The 22,705-nt window shown below is 39.4% G+C and overlaps 2 protein-coding genes across 6 annotated transcripts in view; one reads left to right on the top strand and one right to left on the bottom strand.

Annotated features, from left to right (window-relative positions):
• POU2AF2 (POU class 2 homeobox associating factor 2) overlaps positions 1-22,705 on the top strand; it is a 484,987-nt gene that overhangs the window by 379,484 nt on the left and 82,798 nt on the right. The window lies entirely within an intron of this gene.
• The window catches only part of LOC146399850 (uncharacterized), a 43,116-nt gene continuing 32,962 nt past the window's right edge, over positions 12,552-22,705 (bottom strand). For 2 of the 3 annotated variants that reach the window (XR_014815253.1, XM_084976038.1), the window contains 2 exons: positions 16,651-16,791; positions 15,625-16,362 (listed from right to left, as the gene is read on the bottom strand). Coding sequence is in view for 1 of the 3 variants with exons in the window: in XM_084976038.1 (XP_084832164.1) it covers positions 16,750-16,791 (42 nt within the window). In the remaining 2 variants the exon portion in view is untranslated. Of the gene's footprint in view, positions 12,912-13,184; positions 16,363-16,650; positions 16,792-22,705 lie in introns of those variants that run through there. The other variant, XR_014815254.1, reaches the window with a different exon arrangement.

Raw genomic sequence — 22,705 nt, forward strand, 5'->3', positions numbered from 1 at the left:
ATGCCCCAGTGTAAGGATGTCCATGCAGCGAGCAGACAAACAGTTGAGGTGGGGGGTGATGCATGGAAGCCAAGGAACAAGGAAGAGTTTTTCCGAATGTCACCTAGATTTTGCTGAACTTCGGTTTCTTTATCTTTCACTTGGAGATGCCGATCTTTTCCTCGGCAGGTGACCGGGTGACCAATTGAGAAAACGTGCCTCCTGCACAGTGTCCCCCCATAATTGTCCTTATTGTTCTTCTTCCTGTCTGAGCCAAGAGGCAGAACCAGCCCTTCTGTGACCCTCAGAAGCTTCGGCTCTTTTGGTTTTTGTTGTGCTTTGGTTTGTTTGGGTTTGGCTTTGGTTTTGTTCCCAAGGCTGATGGGAGCTGGGAAAAAACATCATAGGAGAAGACATCCCAAATTGCCATTTTTTTTTTCCAATGCTTCTTTTCTAATTTCCTTAAGCTGAGTCTCACCGTGAAAAGTAAAAAGGTCAGTTGTATATCTGCTTGTACTACTTCTCATCTGACATCTAGATGTTTGGAAACTTCTAGATGCCAACTTTTCAAATTTTGAAATGGGCGCATTATTGATTGTGTGTCATGGCTGTGAAACTCCATTTATGTTATTTTATACCTTTATCAGCATTTCTAAAGTGACTTTCCACACATTTGATTTATTTCTTGCTGATTCCTTGATCAGGACCAAACAACAAAGAGTTTCAATGATGAAGAACTAATCAAGAATGGTGGCTGCTTACTCTGTAACTTCTTTTAAATAGACCCATTGCTTTGCATTGATTTTCTTATTTAATTTTCATAACTTGAGAATTCAGCAGTGCCAGCAAAGTTCTTAAACATGAGTGGGCTTCATTTATTCATTCATTCCACAAACATTTACATATTGTGCAACTGCAATGAGTTGGTCATTCTTCTAGGCACAGGAGAAAGAGCGATGAACAAAAAATAGATGAAAATCCCTGCTCTATTGGAGTCCCTAGTCAAGGAAGATGGACAACAGATAGATAAATAAATATAACAATTGATCTTGGTCGAATGTTTTCAATACATGACAGATCCTCTGTTAGAAAAAGGGCTTGGAGCTCAAGAGAGAAAATGGAACTAGCTAAGAACATGGACACTCGACCCATCCACAGGTGTCCTCTGCCCGATTAGTGTAGACTACATATGGCACCTAGACATGGTCAGATTGAAAAGAAGCAGCAGAATTGGGTGAGTCAATGTGGGCTGAAAGAAGACAGTAATAGGTGGAATAGAGGCAGAGCTGGGAGGTATGGCAGTAGGCGTGAGCACTGCAGCCCTGTGGTGTTCAGAACAGCTGTACAGTGCCTGCAAGACAGGCCAGAGAGCTGGGACCCTATCTTAGATGGCCAAGGATAGAGGAGATGTCATCTAGGAGTCAAGACAGTGCCCAGCCTACAGTGGACTAGGAGACAGGCAGCTTGACCATGGGGACCAGGCATTCATTCATTCTATCAATATTTATCAAGTACTCACTATGTGTCATGTGCTGTTCTAAGTACTGGGGATAGAGCAGTGAGTAAGACCGATAAGACTCCCTTGAAGAGTTGCACATAGAGGTGAATAATAAACACTGTAAATAAAGCAAACAGGGAAGGTAGGGAACACTGGGGAGGTTATTCAGAGATGACAGCTGTGACCTGAAAGAGGTAAAGGAAGAAGGTATATGGCCAAGTGAGAAGAAGGCCTGTAGGCAGAGGATCCAGCCTGTGCAAAGGCCCTGAGGCAGGAGTGTGCCCAAAGAAAGGGGAGGAGCTCAGTATGGCTGGAGGGACAGTAATAGTTGCTGAGGCCACAGAGGCAATGGGTGAACAGGTGTGGGGGTAGAGTGAAAAGGAGACACAAGTCATTGAGTAAACTTCTGCTTTTACTGTCAATGAGATGGGAAGCCCACTGGAGAGCTGTGAGCAGAGGAGTGCCCCGATCTTAGCTTTAAACAAGCTCACTCTGGCTTCTGTGCAGAAAGAAGACTCTAGAGAAGCCAGGGGATTTTCTAAATTCAAGACAATAGTTAGGCCGTAGGTGACACGATGCTGAGTCAGCTCAGCCAGTCATATCCCCCCACCCCCACCCCGCCCCGGTTTCTTACATTCCTTTGTCTAAGAACAAGATTGATGACGGAGCCATCAGCAAGGCAGTCGGTGCTGCAGATGGGGGGACATAGCGACCTGAGCTCTGGGAGAAGCAGGGCCAGAAGGCAGTAGTCACAGAGATTGGTGGCTCAAGCCCAGTTTCACGCTCAGTACTCCAGGGATCCTTTAAAAATATGGTGCATGACCTGCTTAATTGTTCTTGGGTGGAGTGGTTTTATTAAGCCCTCCAGGCCATTATAAGGTGTAACCAGGGTTACGACCCACTGATGGGCCCATTGCACCCTGACATCTCAAAAGAACAGGTGGCCACGCATCCATTTATTACCCATATCTCAAATATTGATTATGTCCTGCTGAGAGTGGTGCAGCCTAGCACACTGGAAGGGCTCAGGAGATGATACATTTTATTGGTATTAACAACAAGGGGGTTTGAAGGTCTTTACCCTATGGAGTGATGTGATCATATCCATGTTTTGGAAACTAGCTGACAGTGGCAAGTAAAATAATGTGACTGGGAGGAGAACCTGGCATCAAGGAGAATGGTTAGAGCAGTGGTTCTCGCTCTTGAGCCATATGAGAATCACCCTGGGGACTTGTTAAGCCAGAGATCGCTGGGCTCCACCTCCAGAATTTCTGAATCAGGAGGTCTGGAGAGGGGCCTGAGAATTTGTATTTCTAACAAGTTCCCAAGCGATGCTGCTGGTCTGAAGAACACATTTTGAGACTCATGCTGTATTAGCCTTGGCGGTGGCCAAGGGTCAGGTGAGAGTGTTCTACAGGGCAATTCAGTAAGAATGTTGCAACTGATTGGCTGAAGGGATGGCTAGGGGTGGGGACAGAGGAGGAAGTCCATGAAGATGCTGAGGTCACGATGTGGGAAACAAGAGATGTTCTTTGTTTCCACTGTACAGGTTTTTGCCCCTCCCCACCCCGAATGGTACAATAAATTCCACTGCCTTAATTGTTTTATTAAATGAAAGAATGCCTGCCAATATCTATTAAGCTAATATTATAGCTCAATTCCAGAACATCTTGTAGTTGTTATTTCTAGCATGTTCTGGAATCCGTGCTTAGGGCATTCAGTTCCTTAACCAACCCACATTCGAAACTGAATTGCTGATGCACCAGCTCATCAAGGTTATTGCGCCTGCAGAATAATTAATTTATAGCAAATGAAGATCAGGGGGTTCATCATCTTACAGTGCATTTATTTCAGTAATCTATAGACTCAAAGGCTGATGACAGAGCAATAAAGGCTGTGAAAAGTGTTTCTGCTCTTGACCGACTTTGCTGGTAGATGAAACAGTACAAATGGTTTAAAATTTTTTCCTAGTGAAGGGAACTGAGGTTGAAAGACCCATGCCTGTAATTTAAAAAGCTGGGATAGTGCTGAGGAGTTGTCTAATACATTTAATAGTCTATAATGTGGAGAAGTGATAGAGATGAGATAACCTTTTTATTGACTGGCTGGAGATAAAGCATCCTGTGCAGACTCTCTGCATCACATGACTTATTTTTAAAATATACTTTCTCCTGCCTGGCCTCAGAATTTTTGAATATCCTGGTTGTAGCCTCAGAATACTGCACTTGAAATCAGGACCACAGGTTAATGAGCCAGCAAAAGGGAATGTTTTTGAGCAGGCAATGGATGCTAGAAGTTAGTGCAAAGAAGCTTCCCAAGAATGAGGATTTTCACACATCTATTTCTCTCTGCAATTAGTATACATAATCATCAGTTTTAGAGCAGAAAACAGAGGCTTCCCAGCCCAGCCGTAGCAGCTGGTCAGTGATTTGTCCGAGGAAGAAGCTCCAACTAGAGCTCAGGTCTGCCCCCTTCAGTCAGTGCTACTTTTACCAGCAGAGGCAATCTTACTTAGTCATTTGCTTTTGTGGCTTTTATGGTCACTGTACAATTTACCTGGCTTGTCAGCAAATCCCATAAACATTGGTTAACTAAAAACGCAAGTGAAACCAATTTGAACAGGGATCATGAAACTCTTATGGCCCCTTCTTCCACGCGTACTGCTGGGCTACCTATGAATACCTTATAGGCATGCATTCTTAACTTGTCCTGATGCTAACGGAGAAAGCTTGTAGTCACTTTTTTTTCCTTTACTTTTGTTGAGCTTTATGGAGGCATAATTCACTTACGATAAACTGCACGTGTTTAAAGTATGCAATTTGATGACTGGTGACATATATGTACACCCAGTGAGACCACTGTCATAATCAATAACATATCTGCCACCCCCAAAATTACCCTGTGTCCCTTTGTAACTTCTCCCTTCCTTCCCCACCTACCGCTGGCACTAGAAACCCTTGAACTGCTTTCTGTCATAGTAGATTTGTTTGTTTTCTTCTAGAGTTTCAAATAAAAGGAAGAATAGAGCACATATTCTTTTTTTTCTGGTTATTGCATTCGCTCAGCAATTTTAAGATTCATTCATGCCATGGCATGTATCAATAGTTCATTCCTTTTTGTTGCCAAGTAGTAATCTATTGCATAGACTACACCATACTGTATCTATCCATATAAAATGTGTTTATTAAATATTAAATAATGTATTTATCCACTCACTTATTGATGTGTATTGGGACTGTCTCCAGTTTCTGGCTGTTACAAATACAGCTGCTATGAACATCTGCAGATGAGTCAACATTGAATAGGGTCGCTCTTTCCAATTTTAGCCATTCTAATGTATTTCATGGATCTCCCTATGCATTTTTTTAATAATCAGAACTCAAGAATGGCAAACATTATTCCGGTTTTCTCAAAAAGAAGGAACAGATGGGTTATGAAAATGAGAGGACAGGAAAGTCAATACCAGTGCCTGTCCAAAATTCCAGGACAATTAATCAACCATGTAGTTAATAAATATTTAGAAAAAGCTGGCAGAACCACACGCTGCCAGCCTAGACCTTCTATCAACAATTCATGCAGGCACAGCACCCCCCACCAAAAAGAAAGCAATCCAGTCTGAGCCAAGATGGTTAATATTTTGATAAGGCAAGACTAGGTCAGTAGAGGAGAGATGATGTAGGCTCAGGTACAAAACACAGTCATCAAACCATGAGTAGTTTTCCATGATGGGAAATACATGTGTTCTCCTGGGCTTCCAGATCCTGAGCTGCTCTGTGTCCTTGGTTCCCATTCGCATGTGTCCCTTCGCCCTCTTTCTGCCTCAGCAGGGTCTCTTCACTTGCTGTTGGGCTAAATCCAGGTCCTCCAACAGCCTCATGTTTAATGACACTAATTGCTGTTTCAGTGTGTACTTTTCCCTTCCCAGTGGCTCTCTTCCAAACTTCTACATGTTTTCCATTTAATCTAGCTGTCAGCTCAGGGTATTGTATGAAAAATCACTTGTACATGGCTTGTCCATAAACTTTTATAATTTTCTAACTGGATAGTTTCAATACAATGGCCTCTTACATATGCTTATTCATTACATTCTCTATTAAATGTTCAGTTTGGGGATAACCGTGTTATCCTAATAGAAAGTTCTATATCTGCTGATATGTAATGATGGTCTTTATTCCTTTAACATCATGGATATTAAATTTGCTTCAATTTTAGCCTTATTTTCGGTTATACTTCTGCCTCTTAATCCTAAAGCAGTTCTGAATTTATACAGGTCTTAATCTACATAGAATCTCTTATTATTAAAGTTGAATAGCTTCCCAAACCTGCTTCAGTTGTCAGCAGGAAGCAATTTCAAGGGAGTTCTCCTAAATGGAGGAGGAAAAAAATAATCTCTTTATGGACAAGGGATGTCATGGTATTTTTTCCTCAAAATGCTCCCAAGATGCTTTTAGAAATCAAAGGGCATGAGGCCTTGCTGCATATATCTAATATAGGAAGGCGAAAATAAGATTTTAGCAGGGTCAAAATGAGTAAATTTTTATCTTCTCAGCTAAGAAGGAAAACAAGAAATGTCACTTGCTACTTTCTTTTTCCTAAATCAGGAAACAACCAATGAGATGGCCCCTCTGCAATGAAATGAGCTAGTAAAGAATGTGTGACATCACTGACACTGAGATTATTTTAAAAGGAATCTGAGAAAAAATATAGCCTTTATGCAGGTATAGAAATTAGACCAGCTTGGACACTATCTCCGCACCTGGAAATGTAAGAAAATTATATTTGTCATATTTTCTCTGAAGATTATTTCCCTTAGGTTATTAATACATTACAAAAAAATGTTTTAAATATATCTCCAGAGGAAATATGCGGCACCTGAAAAACAAGATCACATCCAAATAAGTCTGCAGGTATTCTAATTGTCCATTCCTAGTTTGGGAGGCAAAAGTTTTTTGAGTTTTACCTATCAGCACTGTATAATTTGAAGTCATAGAGTTTACAGCAGTATTTCTCAAAATCTGGTTTCAGTATCATAATAAGATGAAGAACTCGTTAAACGTAGACTCTTTAGCTGATCCCAGACCTCCTGCATCTCTGAGTTTGGAGTCCAAGAATCCGCATTTTTATGAATAATCCAGGTAATTACTGTGCTCACTAAAGTTAGAAAACCACTGTTTTAAACCTTTTTTTTTTCCTGTTACATTCTTTTATCTATTTATTTGTTTATTTATTTATTTGGTAATGTAGCCTTTTTTTTTTTTTAATTGAAGTCTAGTTGATTTAGCCTTAAAGAGAATATATTGTAGGTTAATTATGGTGCTAACAGACGGGATTTTTACAGATATTAGAGTAAACAATTTTTAGAAATTTTGGAATCAAGTTGTAGTTTGTAAAGAATATTAATCTGTTGCCTTAACCATACTTATACCTTGTTAATTTCCTATAGATTATTGGAGATTTTATTGAGCTGAACTTCCAGGACATGCTATATAAAGCCACCACATTCAATTTCCTACATAGGAATATCTCTATCGTGATTTACTATGTGAGTAAATCTTTGATGGAGTCACAAAACTAATTCATCTTAAACTTTCCCCAAAAACTCTGTAAAATTATGTCTTGTATAGTCCCTGACATATGATAAGCATTCAGTAAATATTTATTTGATAGAAAATAAGTGAATGAATAAATATTTGTTCATCTCATCTTTTTTGTAAGATTTTTATTTTCTCTCTCATAGTTGATTTACAATGTTCTGTCAATTCCTGCTGTACAGCAATATGACCCTGTCACACACACGCACACACGCACACATATGCACGCAGTCTCTTTTTCTCACATTATCTTCCATCATATTCTATCACAAGTGACTAGATGTAGTTCCCTGTGGTATACAGCAGGTTTCATTGTTTATCCACTCCAAATGCAATCATTTGTATCTACTAACCCCTAACTCTCAGTCCATCCCACTCCCTCCCCTCCCCTTGGCAACCACAAATCTGTTCTCCAAGTCCATGAGTTTGTTTCTTTTCTGTAGGAAAGTTCGTTTGTGCCATTTATTAGATTCCGGACATAAGTGACTTACTTCACTTAGTATGAGAGTCTCTAGTTCCATCCATGTTGCTGCAAGTGGCATGATTTTGTTCTTTTTTATGGCCGAGCAGTATTCCATCATGTATCTATACCACATCTCCTTAATCTATTCATCTTTTGATAGACATTTAGGTTGCTTCCATGTCTTGGCTATTGTGAATAGTGCTGCGATGAACATATGGGAGCATGTACCTTTTTCTCTCTTTTTTTTGGCATTTTTTTTTTTTTTAGGGCCACACTTGTGGCATATTGAGGTTTCCAGGCTAGGGGTCAAATCAGAGCTGTAGCCACTGGCCTATGCCACAGTCACAACAATGCCAGATCTGAGCCGTGTCTGCCACCTACTCCACAGCTCATGGCAACACTGGGTCCTTAACCCACTGAACAGGGCCAAGGATTGAACTTGTGTCCTCATGGATACTAGTTGGATTTGTTTCCACTGAGCCACACGGAAATTCCCAGCATGTATCTTTTTCAATGAAAGTTTTGTCCGGATATATGCCCAAGAGTGGGATGGCTGGGTCATGTTCTATATTTAGTTCTATATTTAGTTTTCTGAGGTACCTCCATACTGTTTCCATAGTGGTTGTACCAATTACATTCCCACCAAAACACAACCCATAGAATGGGAGAAAATAGTTTCAAATGATGCAACTGACAAGGGCTTAAGCTCTAAAATATGCAAACAACAACAACAAAAACCCTCCCCACATATGGAAGATCCCAGGATAGAAATGGAATCAGAGCTGGGATCTGAGCTGCGTCTGCAGCCTACTCCACAGCTCACTGGTTCAAAGATCGAACCCGTATCCTAATGGATAGTAGTTAGATTTGTTTCTGTTGTACCACAATGGGAACTCGCTTTCAGAAATTCTAAATCAAGTAAAAGCAAGACAAAGACTACCGGAGATTTGAATAACATGATTGATAAATTTAAACCAATAAATGTATAGACTTTCACATCAGATATTAACATTGTTTTTGCATAAATATGGAACATGCATCCATAAAACTCATTACACATTAAATTCCAAAAAATCAACATCCTACAGCCTGTATTCTATGTTCATTATACAATAAAATTAGTATCCAGCCACCAAGGACTTTTTTTAAATCATATATTCTTGGTAACTTAGTAACAATTTTAAAGTAACCCTTGAGTGGTAAAGAATTCCATAAAGAAAATTATAACATACACAGAACTGAGAGACAAGAAAATATGCCAAAAATTATGGAACACAGTTAAACAATTACTCAAAGGGAAATTTCTAGTTTGGAATACATTTGCCAGCAAACAAGACTGAAAACAAGTGCTAAGCACTCAATTTGAAAATCTGAAAAAGGTGCAAGGAACACACAAAAGAACAAAAAAGGAAACAGTAAAATAAAAGGGAGAAATTAGTGAAAGATGGAACAAAAAACTGTAGAGATTAACTGTGCCTGATACTGGTTATATGAAAAATTGTGTAACATAAACAAATCATTGGTAAGAATTGGAGTGTGGAGATCGGGCATGGAGAGAGAACACTACTGCAGAGAGAAATACAGAATGATAATAACTTTGAATAATGTATATAATAACCTCTGGACTTTCATTTATACTATATGTAGTATATGTATTACACATATATTTCTATTACATATTGTACTTATATATGGTAATAGAGCTAGTACATAGAAATATATAGTGTAATATATGATACAATGTATTTTTACATTTGTATGAAATATACATCTCATACTGTATATATCACATATGTAGTAATTTGTATAGTATTGTGATGTCATATACTAGTCTCTAATTCATAAATTTTTATAGTCCATATTGTGTAAGTACACAATATAACAAATTATTACTTTATGAAAAAGAGAATACCAATAGCTGCAACAGAAATTAAGGGAATAGTAATCACACAGTAACTAATTTGATAATAATATAAATAATAATATAAATAATATAAAATGTCAAAATTTGCTCAAAAAATTAAAAAATTGGAATTAGCAAATAATAACTTAAAAAGTAAAATGGTAATAAAATCCTCCATATAACAGAAGCGTCAATCCCAGATAACTGTACAATTAAGTTTTATCACATATTCAAGGAATATATCTTTATTTTATATGTCATTATCAAATGTAGGGAAAAAGGAAACACTGATTTACTCATTTTGTGAAACCATATAACCTGGATTCCCAGGTAAGAACAAGTCAAAGAAAGAAAATTATAGGGTAATTCAGGAACATTAGTACAAGATGCTCAATAAAAATATTTGCCAGGCAAACCTACTGTGTATTAAAAATACTACATTATGATTAAGTAGTGTTTATTCCAGAAACATTGATTGGTTCAACATCAGATATATATCAATATAATTCACCATATTAATGAAGTAAAGGAGAAAAATCCTATGATTATCACAACTGATGAAAAAAGAATTCGATAAAATTTAATACCTATTTATAATTTTTAGAACCCATCTCAGAAGACTAGGAAAAAAGGAGAATTCCCTGAACTTAACAAAGACCATGTACCAAAAGCCTAAGCAAACATCGTTCTCAACAGAAGAATTTTAAAACTTTCCACCAAGATCAGAAAAAAAAAAAAAAAAAAGATGCTTACTATTGGCATTTATGTGTTCAAAGTCATGGTTCGTTAGCTATGAGACGATGACAACAACAAAAACAAAAACCCTCAGAGATAAAAGATTGTAAAGAACACCTAAAACTCCCCTTGTATGCAGATGGTATGATCATATAACCAGAAAAGCCAACAGAAACAACAAATCAAAGCAGTAATGTGAGGAGTCAGCTCTATTGCCAGACAGATCAACTTACACAATTCATTAGAATTTCTCTACATCAGTAATAATGAATGAGGAAACATTATATCATTTACAAGTGCAATAAAATCTACACAATATTTAGGCTGTCACCTAACAGAATACAAAGGACTTTTACAGAAAAAAAGGTTTAAATTATTTATTAAGAAGATATAAATGAATAAAATAAAAACACCTTGTCCCTAGAGGATGGATGTATTAGTGCAGTAAAGGTGTCACTTTCCCCCCAGATTAATTTCTAAATATGATACAATCATCATTTAAATTACAGGAAGACTTTTGGGCAGCAAGACTTTTAAAATGTATAGGGAAGAGTTCAGTTATATAAATAGCTAAGTCACTTGTGAAAAGGAAGGGCAAAAAGGAGGTGCAATTTATTAGGGTTTAGGTTATCCTGCACCAGGGTAATAAGAAACAGGCTGGTAGAAGCTCAAAGCTAGACAAATAATGGAACAGGTATAGAATACAAAGATCCATGGAGCGCTGTTAGCTGATGATGGTGGCCCCACAAATCTATAGGAAAAAGATAACTTGTTAAATAAGTGTTAACAGAAAAACTGGCTAAGGGAGAGCCTGCTCTGACTACTCCAGCCCCCACTATACTAGGCCCTGCGCTGGCTCTTGCAAGAACCCCAGTTGGTTTCCAAAACCACCTTCCCCAAGGTCACCTTTGCCCATGCAAGTGCCCTCCCCATCAGCTCTCCCAAAACCCCATCCACCTGCTCCCCCTCCCAAAATTTACTCTCCTTCCCTTCTTGTGATTTGTCTTTGGATGTTTGCTCATTTTCTTTTCCTCTTCCATATTATTTATGGTATACTTTATGTTTTAAGAATAAAATTAGAAAGTTGAAAAAAATAAAGTAATTATTGATAGGGAAACAACAAATAAAAACTGGCTAAGGATATGAAAAACAAGCCTGTACCCCGCAGGGCGTGGGTGACATGAGTGAGGAGGGTCCAAAAGCTCAAACTTTTAATTATAAAATAAATGAGTCATGGGGCTATAAAGTACAGCATAGTGACTAGAGTTAATAATGCTGTATTGTATTTGAAAGCTGCTAAGAGAGTAGATTTTTTTTTCTTTTTATGGATGCACCTGTGGCATATGGAATTTCTCTGGCTAGGGGTCAAATGGGAGCTGCAGCTGCCAGCCTACACCATAGCACAGCAACACCAGACCCGAGCTGTAATCGCAACCTACACCACAGCTTGTGGCAATGTCAAATCCTTAACTCACTGAGTGAGGCTAGAAATCAAACCCACAACCTCACAGAGACTACGGTCATGTCCTAACCCACAGAGCCACAATGGGAACTCTGAGAGTAGATTTCAAAAGTTCTCATCACAGAAAAAAAAAGTTTTGTAACTGTGTGTGATGACCCAAATTAACTGTACTTATTTTGATGATTGTTTTGCAATATACACATACAAATATCAAATCATGATGTTGTATACCTGAAATGAATATAATGTGATATGTCAATTTTACCACAATTTAAAAAATTCCAGAGTAAATTGTATCTCTACCTTATGCATTATACAGTATACATTCTTTTTCTCATACTATCTTCCATCATGGTCTATGCTAAGAGACTGGATGTAGTTCCCTGTGCTACACAGTAGGATCTCATTGCTTATCCATTACAAATGTAATAGTTTGCATCTACCAACCCCAAACTCCCCATCCATCCCACTCCCTCCCCTCTCCCCCTTGGCAGCTCAAAAACTATTAGTCTGTTTCTGTTTTGTAGATAGGCTCATTTGTGCCATTTTTTTTTTCTTTTTATGGCCACACCTGCAGCATATTGTAGTTCCTGGGCTAAGGGTCAAACTGGAGTTGCAGCTCAGTCTATGCCATGGCCACAGCAACACCAGATCCAAGTTGCGTCTGCAACCTACACCACAGCTTGCAGCAACGCCTGATCCTTACCCCACTGAGTGAGGCCAGGGATCAAACCTACAACCTCACCGACACTCTGTAGGGCCTTAACCTGCTGAGCCACAATGGGAACTCCTGTGCCATATATTAGATTCTACATATAAGTGATATCATATAGTATTTTTCTTTCTCTTTCTGACCTACTTCACTTAGTATGAGACTCTTTAGTTGCATCTATGTTACTACAAATGCCATTATTTCATTCTTTTTTATTGCTGAATAGTATTCCATTACATATATGTACATCTTCTTAATCCATTCATCTGTCAATGGACATTTAGGTTGTATGTCTCTACTGAATTTCAATTTAACTAGTTTCAGCTAGAGATTGGGGTTATAGTATCAGAATCCTGGAAAGACTGAGACAAAAGATGGCCTTTGAAATATCAGATATACAACTGACTTCAGGAACTACTGGAACTAGCACCTCAAAGTGTAGCCTACCTACCTCTTCTCTTTACCCCTGTATTTATTTCTACAGGTAAGTTTTATTCTCTCTCACTAAAGACAGGTCTCTTTCACATCATGGGAAATGTGGATACAAAACATCTCCCAGGAGTTATTTCTTTTTTTTTTTTTTTTTAGCTATTTCTTGGGCCGCTCCCTCGGCATATGGAGGTTCCAAGGCTAGGGGTCTAATTGGAGCTGTAGCCACCGGCCTACACCAGAGCCACAGCAACGTGGGATCCGAGCCGCGTGTCTGCAACCTACACCACAGCTCACGGCAACGCCGGATCGTTAACCCACTGAGCAAGGGCAGGGACCGAACCCGCAACCTCATGGTTCCTAGTCGGATTCGTTAACCACTGCGCCACGACGGGAACTCCCCAGGAGTTACTTCTTACAACTTCTAACAGAACATAAAGACTGGAATCCTCATTTATGTGAAAATCTGGGGGGGGGGGGGGGATGGACTGGCTCACTTTGGATTGACTGCTCACTCACAAGGAGAAAGTCAGCTCTTATAGTAGCCATATGAGCTAAGGATATAGAGGAGAAAATATCATGGTTGTTCACTTCACAGAGCATCACTAGTGAATACATTGGAATAAAATAAGGTAATCTGGCCTTCTGTGAGCCTTATGTCTCCACTCCTGAAATATAACAGGTATTTTTAGTTTAACTCAAGAAAAATTCAAAAGATCTAAAAAAGCTGTAGAGAAAGGTAAAAAATTACTTCAAGGCAAAAAAGCATTGCTTCAGATAAAGGGTGATTTCACAATGTCAAAAGATTTTCTTCATCAGGAAGAATTAAAGATTCTATATTTTACATATACCTACTAATTTGACATCAAAATACATAAAGCAAAATTGACTCATGGAAAAATAGACAAGATTACATGTTTAAAAACATCTTCCGAAAATATGTCACTTTGGTCCAAACCACTACTGCCAGAAACAAATATTTCACCTGAAATTTCTTAAGAAATTAGGCTTCTGCATGTCAAGACCCAGTTAGCAGAGCTCCAGGGAAATCCTATCTGTCATTCAAGGATGAGGTATAGCCGTGGTGTGGCATGTCAAGAGCATTTGAGTTTATATCAGGTTTAACCGTCATTAATCCTACTACTGGATAGTGATTGGCTGATTCGAAAGCAATGTGGCATAGAAATTCTTGCCCTAGTTTTCTGAGAGGGAAAAGCAATTCCAGTAATTCTATGTTATATACTAGATCATATCTCGTGGAAAAGCTGGTCACATAAGCACCAAGGTGGCCTCGCAGAGCAGACTGAGAAATTTGATAGAAAGCAAGCCAGCCATTTATACTTCTTAAGGATCTAATAATACTTTTTAATATGAATACCAAAAATATTACACAATTTGTGGAATATTACCTTAAATGTTTTATTTAACAAATCATCCTTTTCATACATGATTATGATGATTGTATGTGTGTCAGACAATATCTAAAACTGTAAATTGGTGGATCTTGACAAATGTGAGTTCCGGTCTAAATGCTCCCAGGTTCACCCCTACATTTAAACACACACTCCAACCCAGAACCAAGTTTCCCAGGAGACCCCAAGACACACGTGCACTTCACTTTGACTTCAGTTCAACAAATTGAATGTGTTAGTCTTGGGAATTAAGCTTACTGGGATCATATTTTTCCCAGATTAAGATCTTCACTGCTTTCTTAATATGTTAAATCCTTTGCCTAGAATCAGATAATTCCCACAAAACTCAAAGTGGAATGATTACTCAGAAGTAACTTCAGAATTTTAACCTATGGTGAAACTTCCGGAAGACTGTTTTAACTCTGACTACTCCTAATGGTAAAAGGGGATAGAATTGGCAGGCAATGGAGGCAGACAGTTAGGAGAGGCCAAGGAACCAGCCTCGATGATCAAAATGCATTCTTAGTTAAAGTGTTTCTCTGATGGAGAAACCAGCTTTGAGAAGGTCTGTCATTTGTCCACATTCCCACAGGTAGTAAGTAATAAAGTCCACATGCACTCCTGTCTTATTCCAAAATCCATGCAATTTCTGTTACTATACTAGTTTACTGTGTTCAACTGTGGTTACTAGGTTCATTTATTTCTTTCATTCTTTTGTTCCTATAATCTAACATTTAATAAGTCTTCATGAGTACCTACCTAACCATAAAGGTATTACAGAATGTTAAAAAATTGATACATTTAGGCAAACAAAAAATGAAGAGGGGCTGCTTCAGATGAACGCTACACACTGTAAGAAAATAACCATTTTAAGCAACAAAAATGGAACAAAAGTGAGTATTTGAGACAAGAGTAAAGAGGTCAACACTGGCCTGGTTCCTAAATATAATGTTTTTACATTCATATAACTTTGCAAATGACTTCATCCCCCCTCATCTAAATGGATGGTAGGGAGATAGATGGGTAGGTAGATAGATGACAGATAGTTACATGGATGATGATGGTGATGAAGATAGTAGATAGATAGATAGATAGATAGATAGATAGATAGATAGATAGATAGATAGGTAGATAGAGATGATAGATGATGATGGGGGAGGCAGGAGAAAGAAGAAAAGGCCACCACCCAAAACAGAGGATAAAAGAATATTAACTTTGGACCTCATTCCCACTGGCATGCCTCAAAGCTTCCTTTCAAAGTATTAGCAGAATTGCTTTGACTGAGGGATTGATGATCTAAGCTCAGGTGGTTTTTTGTTAACATTAAGCCACTCCTGCCTCACCCCACGGAGCCTAGCTTGTATGTCTGCCTGTACGTTATTCTATCAAGTGCAATTCTAAGCAGTCCTTAGTCTGCCAAAGCTAAGATGTGACAACAGTGTAAATAGTTGTGGATACCAGAGCTGCTATTTGTTTTCTGTTCTGTTTTTAATATTCTATGCTTGTTTTTTCCATGAGTTCAGAACTTCTGAACCATTTGTCTAAATACTTGAAATTTAGTTTTTTATAAGCAGTCAAATAGAAGCCATCAGCCCTTAACACGCATCATAATCCATAAGCACATCATGTTGTTACTGACCCGGGTTCTTATTAGACTCTTTAATCAATAGAAATTAACAGGAGGCCAGACTAGGACTTCAGGCCAGGCTTTACTAGAACTTGTGCTGAAGCATGAGGGAGGGAAAACAAGGAACAGGTTCCCTTGCTCACTCCCTGGGGTGGAGGTGGGGGGCAAGCTGGTCCGTAAATGGGGTGAGGATAGGTGCAAGTCCACGCATCAGGCCAGAGGGGTGGCTTGGATGCCCTGCTTTTGCTCAGGACACCTCAGAAGTGGAAGTTGGGTTTTTGGTCTTTTTGTATCTTGTTTATAATTTGCCCCAACTGCACATGCAATCAGCTATTTTTAGTCCCTTGTGGTTTCTTTGTCTTCTGCTGCTCAAGGAGACGAGTCCAGGTGCAAGCACTGCAGCGAAGGGTCCCAGGTCCTGTCTCAGGATGAGGGTATATTTAGATAAACAGATGCAGGATTGTGCACTCACAAGGGCATTTCCGCCCGAGGCCTTCAGAGGACAGAAACTTAACCCCAAAACATCAGCTGTTCTCTTCATCCTCGAACACCTAGAAAGAATATAAACTCAAGAAATATTTCTCTTATATTCCCAGACTCCTTGATCCTGATTATTTTTTAAATTAAAAGAAATTTAATTTTTTTTCATTAAGCCCCTGTAAATCCACAGTCAATATTTATTAAGCAACTACTATGTTCAAATTACTAGTGAAGAGCTGGAGAAAGAGAAGTCAGTGAACCCTGGCCCTGTCTTGGAGAAGCTCTGCTTATTAGCCAGCTCCAGGGTGAGACCAGGCAGAAAGACACCTCTGAGCACCAAGCACCTGTAATTTACTTACCCTTCTAAGCAGACTTGTTTGTGTAACTTTCTTGTATCGGTGCATATTCTAGGTCTCTAGTTCTGTCCAGGCTCCGGTTTCCAGAATTCACATGAATTTTCATAGTTTTAAATGTCCATAACTCCCCAAATGTACTGTCTTCTAGAAAATGGAAACATAAAAGCACTCAGGCCATCTTTGAATCATGTAAGAAAGTAGTAGGGGAAAATGGCTTTTTTAATGCCAATTTTATTATCTTAGCTTTATTCTCAATAGGTAGAAGTGGGGATTAGGGAGTAAATTTGGTTTCTAGAAACAGATGTTCCTCTCACTTGGGCACTAAAGTTTGACAACTGCTTTCTAATGTACCAAAGATGATCTCTAATTTCTTTATAAAGACAACACTTATCAATAATTTGTGCCAGAAATCGTGCCAGGTACCAGTGATACAGATAAATGTGACATGTGACCCAGTTCCTATCCTCAGAGAACTTTGCTTATTCACTTCCTCCTAAGTGAATCCGATGGTCCCTGTGGCTTCTTAAGAGGTGGCCGTGGCTACTATAAAAGCAAATGCCTCTCACCAGATGCCATTTCTGGGACTGGGATGGTAATGCATCTCTACCCAAAGCCCAAGACCAAGATTACAGGATTTCCCAGCAATCTGAGGATGATTACGAGCAGGCAGGTGAGGACATCACACAGCAGTCTCTGACTGAGTCCATAGGAGACGTGCAGCCTGCATCGTAATTTAGATACCAAACACAGATATTGCGAACAGTGAAAGAAAGAAACACTTAGGAGGGATTATAAAGGAAAGCATTCGAGTTTAAGGGTTGTGAAAAGGCCTGGGGAGTGATGGATCACATTGTCCTCTCAAGATGTCAGGGCACCCCAACCTGACCAGTATAGCATATCTTCCCTCTAAAGCCCAGAGAGTGGAGTGGGGTCACCCAAGTCTGTGAGCGCTTTGTGCATGATGCTAAGTTTTCTGTCATCCTCAGATAATCCTTGTCAGAGAAACCTGTGGCATAAGGAGACATGGAAAAGAACACTGGGGAGTTCCCACAGTGGCTCAGCAGTAACAAACCCAACTAGTATCCATGAAGATGAGAGTTGGATCCCTGGCCTCGCTTAGTGGGTTAAGGATCCAGCATTGCTGTGAGCTGTGGCGTAGGTCGCAGATGTGGCTCAGATCCCTAGTTACTGTGGCTCTGGTGTAGGCTGGCAGCTGTAGGTCCGATTTGACCCCTAGCCTGGGAACTTCCGTATGCCTTGGGTTCAGCCCTAAAAAGCAAAAAAATGAAAAGAAAAGAACACTGGTAGCACACTATCTATCCTGAGCACTTGGATGAGTTACTTAACCTCCTCGGTCCTCAGTTTCCTATCTTATAAAATGGGGATAATATCACTGTTTGTATTAAATTACGTAAAGAGTGTTGAGCACCTAGATGTTGTATGTAGAGTACATTGCCTGGATCAAGATGTGTTGGCTTCCTGGAAAAAAATTTTAAAAGATTCCCATAGCACATGCCTGAGAGTATCTTTGTAAAGATAATGGTTATGCTATTAGCAACCAGGATAGTCTGGCCAATCATGAATAAATTCATTTTTATCAAGCCTCAACAGTAATTCTTGGCAGAGAAGCGAAGCACAGGGTGATAGGCGAAGGCCAGCAAAAAGGTCAGGGCATCATACTGAAGTCAATTCCTCCTAGGAGAGGACTCTGTAGATTCCTTGGAAGAAGAGAAACTATGCAAAACAAGCAGGCATTCAATCTATTCATCAAACACAAATTGAGTGCCTACGCTGTGCTTACACCAAGTGACATTCTGTTAAAAACTGAAGAAAGGGAAGGAGTCACAGTCCACAGAAGATGCAAGAGACCCCACAACAGATGTTGGTCAAACATAGACACGGATCACAGCTGGACCACCCAACATACAGAGGAGTATCTCCCCTCGCCCTCCTGAGACGCCCACCGGAACAGCTTGCATAACCTCCCAGGAGAGAAGTGAGAGTTAGAACTTAGGAAATAGCCACCATGGGGGATGAGACGGGAACTGAATGCCTAACTGCCAGCAGGTTTTAGTGATGGAGGCATCCACGTCTCAACATTCACAGCTCCAATTCCAGGCCATATGGATGGTACAAGATGCTGTAGACGGCTGGAGAGTTTGCTCTTAGCTGGACATATGTCACCTCACTGTAATAGCAGTTTAACAGATACAATGTTGTTGTCATGGGCCTAATCTCAAAAAGTAGTTTGGAATGTAATTGAAGTTAAATATACATGTGATGAATAATATTCTATCAAGCACTGGGTTCCATTCTAACCACTGAGCTGCAATAAAGGAATTGCCTCAAGTCATTAAAAGCTAGCAAGGAAATGTTAAATAACCCACATCGTACCAGCTGCCAATGGAAGAGACTGCCTTTGAAATGCTGCTGAAATTGGGGGAAAGGAATACGTAGGACTTTATTGTAAGCTCACAGATCAGTTTGTTCCCTACAGTGTTAACATTGAGCCATAACAATGTGTTCCTGTTAGTTACTAGCTGTGGCTTTACTCCAACCAGGTCTTTGTGCTGGAGAGGACAACTGTAGTTATCACCATTAATTAAAATCAGCTATATAAAAGGAATTAGAAAGTTAAGTACTCTTTCAGTAAAAGATAAAAGGGAAACAGGAGCAGTAGAGAGCAGGTTGCCACTTACCCTTAGGAAACTCATTCTGAACAAGCACTGAAAAGAAAACAAATGCAATGATCATGCCAGATACAGGCTTTTAAAGAGAAACTTTGGGGGTGCCTGGTGGCAAGTGTTTGTTTCAATACTGTTAGCTTTCTTTTAAAAATGTATGAGTTTCTAGACTCTGGACTTGCAATATTTCCTTTATTAGGCTTGTCAATATATGAATTGACTTTCTTTACAGAGGCTCATAATGTGCTTCCTCTGATTTGCCTGCCCATCAACCAGGTGGGTTGAAGAGTCTAGGCTCCCGGCAAGGTGGTCCTGGCCATGGGCGCCTTGCCATGGGAGATCATATGCTTTACATTTGCACATTCAACCCCTACATCCTGGCATGACCATTGCCCTTATACCAGCATACAAAATGCAAATAGGGTCCCGCTTGGGAATTTCACTGCTTCCTCAGTTTAGGTACCATCTCACCTACCTGGAGTCCCCATTGGTGAGAACTCATTTATTCTGTTCTCTGTCCCATGGAACAGGAAATAGCTGGGCTTTTCTACCTCTACCCTAGTAGCTCTACTTTAATTCATTCAGGGTGTAACTAGGTTCCAGTTTTCAAACAGGTGGTCCTATGAAGTGAAGCAATTCAAACAGCAATTCATATGACATGGTAGAGTTGGAAAGCATTCCAATATTTAGATAAACTTCAGTTTTGAAAGCTTGAAGAAGTCTTATTTCCTCATTTTGCATAAGAAAACTGGGATCCAGGAGTTCCTGCTGTGGTACAGTGGGTTAAGAATCTGACTGCAGCAGCTCAGGTCGCTGCAGAGGTGAGGGTTTGATCCCCAGCCTGGCATGGTGGATTAAGGATCTGTTGTTGCCACAGCTGTGTCGTAGGTTGCAGCCGCAGCTCGGATTCAATCCCTGGCCCCGGAACTTCCATGTGCTGTGGGTATGAAAATAAATTTTAAAAAGAAAGAAAGAAAGAAGGAAGGAAGGAAGGAAGGAAGGAAGGAAGGAAGGAAGGAAGGAAAGAAAGGAAGGAAGGAAGGAAGGAAGGAAGGAAGGAAGGAAGGAAGGAAGGAAGGAAAGAAAGAAAGAAAGAAAGAAAGAAAGAAAGAAAGAAAGAAAGAAAGAAAGAAAGAAAGAAAGAAAGAAAGAAAGGGAACTTGAGTCCAAAAGAAAAGAGTGAGGTGATGAACTCTTATGAGCAAACTGTATGTAGTGTTTCAGCTGCTGTAAGCTTCCCTCAGAGTCATGTCTGTCTGTCTATCCATAGAGAGAGAGAATGAGATAATTTACACACAGTAAAATGCATATCTGTTAACTACTTCATTAGTCTGACCTACATTCCTATTAGGATGTAGAAGTGTCCCATTATCTTAGAAAGTTCCCCTGTGCTTCTTTGAAGTAAATCTCCCTCAGCTCTCACCCCAAGCATCCACTGATTGGATTTCTATCAATACAGCTTGGGTTATTTTTTTTTAACCGGAGTTTTGTAAAAATGGAGAGTGCAGTGTGTGGTGTTTTGTGTAGTTCTGTCACTCAGCACATTCTCAAGCTCCGTCTATATTGTTGGGACCATTTTTTCTTCCTTATGATTGCAACATCACAATTTCCTGATCTAGTCTCTCAATAGCAGCCACTTGGGCTGTTTCCACTTTGGGGTTATTAACATGTGTGTGCAGATCTTTTGTATACATATGTTTTTTTGTTTGTTTGTTTGTTTGTTTTGTTTTTTGTTTTTTGTTTTTTGTTTTTGTCTTTTTGTCTTTTGTCTGTTGTTGTTGTTGCTATTTCTTGGGCCGCTCCCGCAGCATATGGAGGTTCCCAGCCTAGGGGTTGAATCGGAGCTGTAGCCACCGGCCTACGCCAGAGCCACAGCAACGCGGGATCCGAGCCGCGTCTGCAACCTACACCACAGCTCACGACAACGCCGGATCGTTAACCCACTGAGCAAGGGCTGGGCCTGAACCCGCAACCTCATGGTTCCTAGTCGGATTCATTAACCACTGCGCCACGACGGGAACTCCTGTATACATATGTTTTTATTTCTCATTGGTAGATACACAGCAGTGGAATTCTAGGACATAGGTAGGTATATACTTAAATTTATGAGAAAATGGCAGACTGTTTGTCAAAAGAGTTGCCCATTTTACACTCCCCTTGCTCCACACCCTGGCAAACATTTGTTATCATGTTCTTTTTTTGAATTAAAGCATATTTGATATATAATATTATATTAATTTCAGATGTACAACATAGTGATTCAATATTTTTATAGATTATACTTTATTTAAAATTATTACAAAATAATGGCTATAGGTTGTCTGTGCTGTACAATATATCCTTGTTGCATATCTGTGTCATACCTAGTAGTTTGTATCTCTTAATCCTGTACCCCTGTCTTGCCCATCCCCCTTTCCCTCTCCACGCTAATAACCACTAGATCATTGTCTGTATCTGTCAGTCTGTTTCCGTTTTGTTGTATGTATTTGTTTGTTTTACTTTTTAGATTCCACATATAAATGATAACAGAATACTTGTCTTTCTCTGACTGATTTCACTAAGTGTAATACACTATAGGTCCATCCACATTGTTGCAAATGGCAGAATTTCATCCTTTTTTGTGGCTCAGTGATATTCCATTTTATACACGTACCACACATTTTCTTTATCCATTCATCTGCTAATGTACATTTAGGTTTTTTCCATGTCTTGGCTATTGTAAATTATAGGTGTCATCAGCCTTTTTAATTGTACCATACAAGTGATGAGTTATGGTATTGCATCATAGTTTCAGTTTGCAATTCTCTTATGACTAAGGATATTGAGCATTTTTACATGCTACTAACTATTTAAATATCTTGCTTTGCAAACTATCTATCCAAGTCTTTTTTCATTAGTCAATTGGATTGTCTCTATATTTTTTAATTTTAGGAGTGTTTTATATATTCTGGACATGTCCTTTGTCAGATACATTATTACAAATATTTTCTCTTAGTCTGCTAATTCACTATTCATTTTCTTAACAGTGATCATAAAATGTCTGATCTCTTGATGATCAGAAGGGTTTAATTTGATGAAGTTCAGTTTTTCATTATTTTTTCCATGATGACTAGAGCTGTCTGGATCGAACTAAGAAATCTTGACCTAACTGTAAGTTGCAAATATGCTCTCCTATACTTTCTTATAGAACAGTGTTTCCCAACCTTTTTTACATGAGCCCCCCCCCCCCAAGCCAATATTCATTTCCTAGGAAATCCATAACAAAGTAACAAACTGGGTTGCTTAACACAGCAGAAATGTATTCTTTCACAGTTCTGGAGGCTAACGGTCCAAAAGCAAGGCATCCACAGAACCAGGATTCTTCCTTGCCTCTT

This window comes from Sus scrofa, chromosome 9 (genome assembly GCF_054392235.1).
Source record: "Sus scrofa isolate SSC_HxYL_T2T_F1_AM1 chromosome 9, Sscrofa_HxYL_maternal_Yorkshire_Landrace_v2.0, whole genome shotgun sequence".
Classification (NCBI taxonomy): domain Eukaryota; kingdom Metazoa; phylum Chordata; class Mammalia; order Artiodactyla; family Suidae; genus Sus; species Sus scrofa.